The 10,904-nt window shown below is 39.9% G+C and overlaps 2 protein-coding genes across 2 annotated transcripts in view; one reads left to right on the top strand and one right to left on the bottom strand.

The window, feature by feature from the left end:
• atrip (ATR interacting protein) overlaps window positions 1-4,154 on the top strand; it is a 17,323-nt gene extending 13,169 nt beyond the window's left edge. The window contains 2 exon segments of the mRNA XM_013910017.1: window positions 355-666; window positions 3,256-4,154. Coding sequence (XP_013765471.1) covers window positions 355-666; window positions 3,256-3,329 — 386 coding nt within the window. The 3' untranslated portion in view covers window positions 3,330-4,154.
• Window positions 4,155-4,228: 74 nt separating this feature from the next.
• LOC102196039 (tribbles homolog 2-like) lies at window positions 4,229-10,541 on the bottom strand. Its single transcript, XM_005729656.1, has 4 exons — window positions 10,005-10,541; window positions 7,155-7,433; window positions 6,667-6,959; window positions 4,229-6,245 (listed from the first exon to the last, which is right to left on the bottom strand). Exons 2-4 carry the CDS (start codon window positions 7,431-7,433, stop codon window positions 5,756-5,758), a joined length of 1,062 nt encoding a protein of 353 aa, XP_005729713.1. The 5' UTR covers window positions 10,005-10,541; the 3' UTR covers window positions 4,229-5,755.
• Between the last annotated feature and the right edge of the window lie 363 nt (window positions 10,542-10,904).

Below are 10,904 nucleotides of genomic sequence, written 5' to 3'. Positions count from 1 at the left end.
TTTGGAACTTGGAAAAATAAATAAAATAAAAATATAACGGAATTATCCTTAGTTTTTGATAAAATGTTGTTACAACTTGGCTGATGAGCCATTGATGGATGAAGTTCTGGATGTCTATAAGAATCTGAGTCAACTTGCTTTGGAAAGGTTTTTATCGTAATACTTGCATTTATTTTGAAATCTTGCCTCTGATCTACTTACCATAATAATAAAAAAGACTAAAACAAACACTGAAACTAATAAAAACTAAAACTAAATATTTCAAACAATAAAAATGAAACTGAAATAAGAAAATACACTCTTTAAATGAACTAAAACTAAACTGAATCAACTGAAAATCAAAATGACAATAACAATACAAACCCAATAATAAATACAAAACTATAATAATTCTGACAGTCTGTCTCTAAAAACACGGTTTCTTTGCATTGCTTCTTGTTCCAGGGTGTGCCTCACCTCTGCAGCCATGCTGTAGCTCCTCTTTGCCATGGTGGCACAACTCAGCGGCATCTCTGCTCAGAGAGTGTGTGCTGCTGTTGCATTGGTTGCTTCTGCATCATGGCAGCTTCTCCGAGAGCTGCAGGCCGCTGCTGCACATGTACGACCAGGTGATCCCTGCTGTACGAGACACGCTGAGGAAGATCCCGGATCTGACCGAGAGCGAGGGTATGGACGCACAGAAACATGCACGCTGAATCTAAGCCTTGAATTAATCTTTTAAACTATTTAGGAAGATTTAATGTGATGTTTAAGTTCCACTATAACTGTTTACACCTGAATACACCAACTCAAACATAGCTGAATTTTGTATGAAGAGCTTTGGCTCTCCTTTCTCTTAACCGCTAAGAGCATGATGAGTTTTTCCTCACACACCCCCTCCTGGATATGACTAATTACCACCTCGAATCTTACATGTATCACGCAGATAATTTTAGCTGTTAGATAACAACATGTCTGTCTTCAGTTGTGTGATGAGGCATCTCTGGTAGTACGTGTTGTCAAACCATTTTTATACTAGAATTCCACCTGATGATCTGTGATTATGCTGGTATTAAACTTGAGGTTTGGGGTGCTTCTGGATTTCACCTGGTAGAGCATGTGCTCCATAAATTTAACTCTAAAATCCTTAGTGCAGCACTCCTATATTCAACTGCCCCCGCACTATTCGCTGCATGTCATTCCGCCTCTCTCTCCCACCTTCCGTTATTCCTGTATTATATCAGAAAAGCCAGAAATAAAAGTTAAGGAAAGAAACAGCACCTTCTGTCCAGCAACATTTTCCACCTCCCATTGCTGCAGCTGCTGGGTGCTCACAGGTCACATCATATATTTATAACCTCCCGTAAGTTGTGGGTCTTCCCTGGGGTCTCCTCAAAGCTAAACGTGCCCAGATAACATCCAAAGACAGGTTCTGGGGGGGCATCCTGATGAGATCTCCGAACCTAAACAGCTTTTTATTTGTTCATCAGTATTTAAATCTAGCTGTATGTACCAGGATCACTGGATATTTAAATGTAACTTTAGTATTGCTGTAGTGCAAAACGAAAAGAAAGAAAAGAAAACAAATACTCATCAGCACAACATGACAGGATGGCTTTCTGTTTTTTTTTTTCTCCATATTTAATGCATGATGCAGCTTTATGGGTCTGCTTCTCTTTGAGTGATCTAAACTAATTCTCTTTGTTGTCTGTCTTCCACGTCAGAGCTACTTAGTGTGCATTGCTCATAATAAAACATAATCATGTCTGAATGTCATTGATATTATCAATTTGACCATTTTAGTATGACTGCTAGCTACATCATCCAGTATTTTACACCTTACTAGAGATGGACCGATCCAATATTACGTATCGGTCCGATACTGATGTAGATTACTGGATCGGATATTGGAGAGAAATAAAAAATGTAATCCGATCCATTAAATATCAAAAAAGCACCTCACAAAACTTGCGACACGGCGTAACTCTCCTCATAACCGTAGCGCAGTGTGCTCACGTGATAGAGCGGCTGTGTGTATTTGTAGTCTCGCTACCAAACCAGCATTTCACCTGGTAGGAAGTGATCCCAGAGAGAAGTAAAGCAAGTGTGTAAGTTCATCTCTGAATGTTTGTAAAGCATTCCTGCGTTAAGCTTAACAACCGATATATGGAGCGACTGCCTCTTCTCTCCCCCTCCGTCTCCTGCTGCTACTTCAATCATGAAACTGATCAGTGATCAGCTGATCGGCTTTTCTGTCGCGAGTCCGTCTCTCTTGCTTGTTTGTCTCCCACTTTGCACCAAAAAGAGGAAACCAGCGGCTGAATAACAGCAGCACGTTTAAGCTTGATAATCTGTTGTTAGAATGTATTTAATATTACTTTCTAGACCAGGATCTTTTTCTACGCAGCTGACGGCTGGTAACTGTGCAGGGGCGGGTCTAGCAAAGTTTAGGCGGGGGAGCCGATAGGGCATGAACAGGGAGAAGGAGGCACAAAGACATACTTTTCTTTCTTATTCTCATTTAAAATGTCTAGCTTTTATTAAATTATTATCAGAATCTTACACCCAAAGTTTTAAACTGATATAAAATCAATAGAAGTCCATTACTGTATATAGAAACTATTAAGTCTAATATACCCTAGTAAGCTATAGTACTTTTTCCTTTGGGAAGGTACCATCTGTGCAGTCTGCAGTTCTGTTGAAGAAAGATGTTAAATCTATTTAATTATTCTTGAAAAATAATTTTTTTCTGGGCATTTTTTTGCACACTGCATCAAATTAAAGTTGATTACGCCGATTAAGCATCATGAGGTGGGGGGTGGTTCTCTTTTTTTTTTTCTTTTTTTTCTTTTTTTTGCTGGGAGTTTTAGAGCCCTATTAGTTAGGTTGCTTACTCTTTAAAATACTAGAATAGGGAGGATGGAGTAGGTTTAAGTTTATTAGATCGATGGGTTTTGCTGAACTATGAAATATTTTGGGTGCAGTGCAGTTTTTGCATACAGGTATAACAGGAATAGCTTTAGTGGATTTTTTTGGGGTTTTTTAACTTGAGTATGAACTTATACAAAAAGCAGCAAGATATTAAAAAAACAGTTTTATTGATTAAAAAACACCCTATATCGGATTCATATCGGTATTGGCCGATATCCAAATTTATGATATTGGTGTCGGACATAAAAAAGTGGTATCGTGCCATCTCTACACCTTACCCGATTGCTCTTGTGTTCTCATACGTTAAAACTGTCACATTTTTTTGCCATCTTTCACATCTTGTAGAGTTGGCATTGGACGAGATCTGCCGCTCAGAGGGGGATGAAGCTGATGACATGGACACTGACGCCGGCTCCTAAATGGCTGCTCCCACTGACCTCTTGATTTAGTGACGCATGCGGGACAGTTTACTGACTGCTGATGCAATGTGTTTTAGACTGGAACAAGGACAGAGCAGCCTGTGGTTCTTATCAGACTTCTAAGTGAAGTGAAGGTTTCACAGAAATGGAATAGAGGTGAGTCAGAGGTCTGACTGAAGTAATGAACACAGAGTGTTTACTCTGCTTTCAGGTGGGATTTCATAATAAAACATGAAGGTGAGGGGGGAAAAATCTCCTGTCAGTATTTATGTTTACTTGTAATCTTTCTTTTCTTTCTCTTCTCCTAATTTCTTTGTTAAAGTCAAGGCTACTCTTTTATTTCTCTGTGCTTTCAACTAATATGTAGCTGGGTATCGCCCCACAACTATCAAATATCAGTACAACTACTGATATTTAAAAAAAAAAAAAAAAGGGTGGAATTTCTTAACTGCTGTATAATTTATAATACTATGAAACAGTTACTGCAACTCTCCAGTTCTTTATTACTGGATGATTAGCAGATGATACTCTGCACCACTTTTGGAAATTTCATCAGTTTTTCCCAAAACCCTCTCTGAATATGGAGCTACCCTAAACTTTGCACTTGCACAGACAGGTCAACAGTCTCTCTTTCTAGCACCTCTAAGGGTCATTCACTTGTTTGCACAGTTATATACAAACATGTATTATTTGTATTATTATGTTTAAAAATTAAGGGTGTAAAATTTAAAGCCAATGATACCAAAATGCTGGTACAGGTACACTTCAGACTTGAAAAAATGTTGTCTTAAGATAATACGGGGATTGTGTGTGTACATGTAAAAGAGACCATATGCAGGCTCAGAACACGTCAAGTTTATTTAATTAAAATTCAACAAAAAAAAACTTTGACACCAAAACATTTTTCAAAACCTTTATTTTTTTTCTCGTCATCTGTAAGTTGGAACCAGAATCATACAGCATACCAGGAAGCAGCTTATTGTCTGAGTTGAGGTTTGTTTCTAATTATTATCATCCTCAATAGACACACAAGACCAGTAAGTGAGGATTAATCGTATTCCATTATCTTAAGATCATCACTTCATTATTTTCTTAATGAGTCAACAAATGTTGCTTCTCCTTTATCCTGTTATTCCCAAATTAAATTGCTCAGTGACATTGTGAGAGAATAAGATGTGTCCCAGAATAAACAGTTGTTATTCATTCACAAATAAATGTCAAACATGAGAAAACAGTTTATAAGTTTGTATCAAAATATAAATAATTTGTGGAGATTATTATGAGATACAGGGTTTTTTTATAAGTCCACAAAAAACAATTATATTAAATTACCCAATGAAATTTTGATTTTAAGGTCTGCTAAGATCTGAAAAATATTTTATCAACCATGGCTGCTCTCTGCTTGTGTAAAAATGGATGAGAACACTGATAGCTGAAGCTGTATTCCTTTTCAATGCCATTTTTTATATTAAAAAAAATTACCGTATAATCTGGTTCCTAATGTTTTTCAGAAAGATGTGTTTGATCTTTCTCACAATCACAGAAGGAAATCAGCATTGTAAACACTGAAACAAAAAAAGCTATGTCCCGTTTTAAGCTCCACCTCCTTTTGAGTCCACAGTTTTAAATATAAAGGTGCGTTCAGGGCAATTCTCAACACACTCAAGTACATTTTTTTGCCCTTAAAGGGGACCTATTATGCCTTATTGTTATATATAAAAATATAATGCTAAACCTTTAACATTTTCAAATAACAAGGTCAACATATGTATACATAACCTTCCTTTAAACACTATTTTAGCAATTTATTGCAGTACTTGGCTCTATGTGATGTCAGTGAGGCCAAGTATGCCTAATATACAGCTTTGATAGCACTGAGCACAGAAGCCACACCCATCTGCTGTTCAAACCTTCAGTTTATGAGGGGCAGTCTAGTAGATGACAGTTGCTTAATCATATTGCTCAAGTACATGTTAGTTGGGCAGATTGGGATGTAGGATATTCTCCACTGCACTTGTTGAGGATGTGCACCTGAACACACCATTAGTTCTCATTTGTGTCTGTTACTGCTGGAACAAGTGACTGCTGGGAGTCCACTGTAAGGAAAATTTGAGAAAGAAAACCACCTTTGGAGGCCCTGCCAGCTAAAAGAGGCCGGGCTTGAACTGAGACACAGGTAGAGAAAGAAGGCACATAAGGGTCAAGTAATCCAGGATTAGACTGTCTCTGTAGTGCGGCTGTGCTTTTAATGTGTCTATATCTGTGAAGACCTCTTTGGAGTTTTGAGTGTGAGGACGGAGCCACACATCCCGAAGACGCTGTTTTTATAGTCCAGATTAGGTTTTACACCTGAAGTGTGAATCAGGTTTAGGCTGCAGGGATTCAGTATAGCAGTTCAGGTCCTCACAAGGAAATAGAGATGTCTTTTAATTTGTCTCAGTCCATATTGGCACCACTTGGTCATTGTCCTCTTGTTTATTCTGTAGTGTTGTGTGGGAGCTGTGATGTATCTTGTGCATGTTGCTGTGTGGCATGCGAGGTTTGGTAAGCCACGGGTGCATCGGCAGCTCAGATGCCGTCAGTCTCTCAGTGGGAGATTTCCTTAGCATGCAGCCAATCAGACACTTGGCCTCTGGCGACATCCAATCGGGCAGGCTAAATGCTCCACGGCGTATCTTAGCAAACAGCGCAGCAGGCTGCGTGTCCTGAAAAGGGTATCGGCCAATCAGCATTGTGTACAGAGACACGCCCAGGCTCCAGATGTCTGCGGCACGGCCTGAGTACGACCCATTCCCATTGGTCAGGAGCTCAGGGCCAACGTAGGCAGGACAGCCATGTCTGTCTGTTAGAGAGTCATCGTTGTTGTTACCATGCAGGAGCACGCAGTCATCGAGTCCGAGTAGTGCCAGACGAGTCCTGGGAAAAGAAAAAGAAAACACTAGTCAGACAGAAGTTTATCAGCAGCAGTATTTGTAGTATTTGTAAGATACAGTAAAAGTACTAATAGAGGTACTTTTTTTTCCCCCCATATGCCTCCTTCATGCTAGTAAGATCAATCTAGCGATATTTATACTTGTCCATTTGTTGGGAGTAGTATGCATTCTTTTAGACTCCCTCAAAATGGACCTTTGTGACTACAAATGTAAGCGTGAATGGACTGTATCCATTTATGATATGCCTCGTGAATGTATTTTGTAACCACAAGAGTCTCCCCCTGCAGGCCATTAAAGTTAATATTTCACAGCACTTCCACCTGGGCCCTACATCTGTCTTTTACAGTCCCAGGTATTACTGCTGTAATAGTGCTATTACCAAAGCACCAGTCTCGGAGTCTCACCTGTATTTGTCGATGAAGACGAATCTGCGGAGCTTCAGGTCTCTCAGAACGACTCCATGGTCATGACAGTGCATGACAGCATTCAGCATCTGGGCGAACAAAAGCCCCGCCTCCTCCTCGTTCAGGCGTTTCCTGTTGCGCACATACGCATGCATGTCACCGTGGTGACCAGGCAGGAAGACATACACCTTGTTTTGGCCAATTACAACGTCCTGCAGAGCGCAGATGTTTTCATGTTTACCAATCCGGTCATAGGCCGCCAACCGCTCCTGGTATCCACGCAGTGGGAGCACCTGTGGGGAAAAAAAGGAGTGACTGTCATGGGTAACGTAGTATGATGTACAATACAGTCACTACTTTCACAAGTGTTTTACAGTAATCTCTTCCTATTATTATCATTAACACTACTTCTGTAGTATCGACAGTACAGTTTTTAACATGTATTCAATTCTTATTAAAAGTAACATTGACATTTTTCTGAGTGTTACCTGACAGGTGTACTGCTGCTGTGTGTGCACATGCACAGCCCTGTAGGTCTCTTCCCTCTCACACCGTTCAAAGAGGAAATATGACCCAACTCTTGATGAAGACTGGCTCGAGTTGGATGTGGGGGCGGGGCTTGTGGGTCTCAGGCAGGGTGATATCCCAGTAGAGGTAGGGGGTGGAGCCAGACGGGCTCGTTTACATTTCAGTGAATCGCCTTGAGGCTCGTCCAGAAGCCTCTTAAGACACAGCTGAGATCTGGTTGTAGACACGCTGGCGCTCATCTGTGATTGGAGACATCATCAGGTTAATGTACACTTCCATGTAATATGCTGCAGCAAGTACAGTCCCAAACTATCCCAATTAAACACAGCCAATATTTCAATGACTAAAGCCACCATATCTAGAAGTAATACCTGTGAGCCAAAAGGCCAGGATTCAGAGTGCTCCAAACCCTCGCTTTCTGACACTTTTTCCCCAATCTGACCTCTGGGTGGCCTCATCTCATCTCCACTAATTCAATCACTGAACTTGTCCTCTTTACTTTGCTTTTCTTGTTGGTTACTTCTGGAGCATTTTAAACGTGATTTTCTGAGATTCTGGTAATTTATTAGTATCTTACTTAGCACTAATAACAGGCGTGTGTATCTGTGCATTGCACCTTTATAAATGCATTTTGTCATTATATGGTCAGTATGATAAAAGGGTGAAGAGTCTCAATTTATGCAGCATTAAAAAGCTCTTAAAAATTGCAGAAATCCTTAATCCTAAACAGTTACTATGAAGAGGAGCACACTATTGTTAATGATTAAGTAATGTTTCATTCAGTGTTTGGTAATTTGGCTGTTTAATTTTAGAGGCCGTGACCGCACTGCAGCGCCCTCTGCAGGTGACACTCTGACTTGGCCCCTTCTGTCCGCTGAACACTTGTCAGTAACACTTTCACATACAGTAAGAGAAGTTATATTTGTATCATATCTCTCCGTGTTCTGCGTCTCCGCTGCTCACATGTTACACAGTCGGTGTGTCTATAGGCTTCATGATGCAACTTCCTGTAAGCTGATGGGTGCTTCAGCTTTCAGATAGTTGCATCAGAGCACAACAGTTTATAGTTTAAACAGGCTTTAAATACAGTCAACAATTACACACACACACACACATGCAAGAGAGAGAGAGTGTGTGTGTGAGTGAGTGAGACTTATGTAAAGTTTTTTTTAGAGCCTGTGGTCGCTGTGGTAACGCTATGTTGCCTGCTGTGGGGCAATGCTGCTTTCACTCTGCTGAAACACCCTGAGTCACAGCAGCAACGTCATCCACCCCCAAATACACAAACACTGAATCTAAGATGAATGATTTCTCCATGACGTTCTGTTCAGCTCATAATCAGAAATCCGGTTCTTAAAAATAATCTAAAAGAAAACGTTCGTGGGGTGTGTAACAGTGTGTGCTGAAATGTAGTGGCACTCAGCATTTTGCTAATGATGCCCGTTTCTTTTGTTTATTCTTCATATTCAAAAACAAGTGAACATTTGCTGGAATAGTTTAGATAGCTCAGCAAAATTACAGCAGTTATTAAATAGATTAACAGAATAAACTTTTGACTTTTCAAACTGAGAGGGGCTAGAGCTCATGGGAAACGGGAGTTTACACAACTGTTAACATTTATTTATTTATTTATTTATTTTTAATCTTAATTACAATCCAACTTTATCATCTAAAAAGGTAAAGCAAATCTGTGACAAGGCTGAGTTTAAGTAAATGCAGTTATCAAAAATCCCACTGGTATTTGTTACAAGGTTTCTTAATTCTGTAGTTTAATCTCGGCTTTTTGTGTGTATTCCTGTTTCTGAGTTTGCTTAAGTCTTTAACGTAGCCTCACTTGTGATTTTTACTTTTATCTCCATATGAATGATAAGTCAGAACCGCTGTTTTGACCGTCCACAAATGTACTTTAAAGGTAAAAGGAGATGAAGCAGTTTTCACCACCGAACCTTTTGAACCACACGGGAACAGTGTGGCACTGTAGTGTTTTGTTTTGTTTTTTTAACTTGGTCAGAAACTCAGATATGCAGCAGATATACTCAACAGTCACTCCAATAAAATCCCAATTTCTTTTGGCATTTTTGCTTAAATAACTTCTTAAATCTAATTTGTAGAATTTACTTTTACTTTTTACAGAGCTTTTCAGCTATTCTCTTCTTCCTATTTTCATAATTTATTTGATGCCGTATTTTGCTGTTGAGTCTACTGTGTCATTCTGGGAGGTTTTTAATGCATCTGTCTGTTTATGATTAGTGTTCACACTGCACACTCAGACTGCTACAATCCAGTCAGTTTGTAACATGCATTTAAACGTAAATCATTCAAGGTCCTAAATTTTCATAAAACTTACAGCTTCAGTTTTCATCAGCTCAGATCTGCAGGCCTGAAAATAAGGGTGAAGCTGTCTAAAAGTTCAGTTTCAGGTTTTACTACCGGAAACGAGAGCGCAAAACCCAAATGATGATGAGCACGTCATACCTGGAAACAAAGCGAAACTCCAGCTCGATTTTCCCAAGCAACTACTTTAAAGTTTAGGAATGATCTATGCTGTTCTTATTGTTCATATTTGATAGGACAGCGCTTTTTCTCTGCCTCATACACCTGCATTATCGTTTTATAAACTGACAATGCACGAAGCTTAGTGAAATACACGTGAATATGACGTAATACTTCAAGTGCACTTCACAGATAATACTTTTGCATTTTATAAGTAACAGTTTGAATGTTATTTACATGTGTCTGTACAGGCGCATTCGTTTATGGTTTGGTTAGTTTTGTTAAGTAGCCAGGTTGTTTTTTTGTTTTTTTTTTACCTTGAGGCAGACTGGTCCGGACTGCAGGTCAACAGGAAGCCAGTAGATTTAGTAGAAATCCAGTAGAGTCGGCGTTTAGGTGCTGGCTTCTGTCTGTCTTTGCAGCAGAAATCGGTGTAGACATAAAAACAACTGGGACCAGCAACTGGGAGAACTGGTGGTGACGTCTTTGTTTGCTTCTTATTGTCTAGGTTGCGCAACCTGTCGTCAGTCAGCTGGCGGTTTCTGAGCGACTTCTTTGGTTTCAATGAAAAAGCAGCAGAAAGAAAGCAAATCGGCAAAACTTATGTGTGAAAAAAAAAATAGAGAAGAGAAAGTTTTGAGTCCTTCTCTGTGTGAATATCCGGAGATAAAGTGAACAAAGCGAGTCCTCGGGTCCTCCTGTCTGTCCGTTTATCCGTCTATCGGCGGGTCTCATTAAAACGACCCCGGTCCGGATAAGATCCCCTCCGGTCTCCACGGATCCTGCTGCAGTTCAGAACTTTCAGCCGGACTGCTGAGCGGACTCAGAGTGACTTCGGCTCTGTTTGGTTTCGATATTTCTTCCCCCGGTGTCGTCATCTAGCGGGGGCGGGGTTTCGATGTTGCAATCCTGTATCGAGCAGTCGTCAGAAAATAGACGGTTGGCATGGCAGAGCGGTGACTGATTAAAGGAAAGACCTCGACAAAGTTTGACCCATTAGAGCAGCTAAATGAGATCCCAACAAGCTAGAGGTGGGGAAATGTTTTTGAGTAGTACAATATGGAAGGCGCAGAGTGAAATTTGGGTATACGTAACTTTAATAAACCGGTTTGAAATGGATCATATGAAGAACAAATAGTTTATTTTATTTATAATAAATGTGCATTCAGTTCTTGTGTTGCATGAAATGTTTAATCTGCTTCATATCAGCAGCTGGT

Source organism: Pundamilia nyererei, unplaced genomic scaffold (genome assembly GCF_000239375.1).
Source record: "Pundamilia nyererei isolate P.nyererei 1_Seehausen unplaced genomic scaffold, PunNye1.0 scaffold00034, whole genome shotgun sequence".
Lineage (NCBI taxonomy): Eukaryota > Metazoa > Chordata > Actinopteri > Cichliformes > Cichlidae > Pundamilia > Pundamilia nyererei.
Note: the sequence above shows the minus strand (reverse complement) of the source record. Positions and strands in the feature narration are given on the sequence as shown.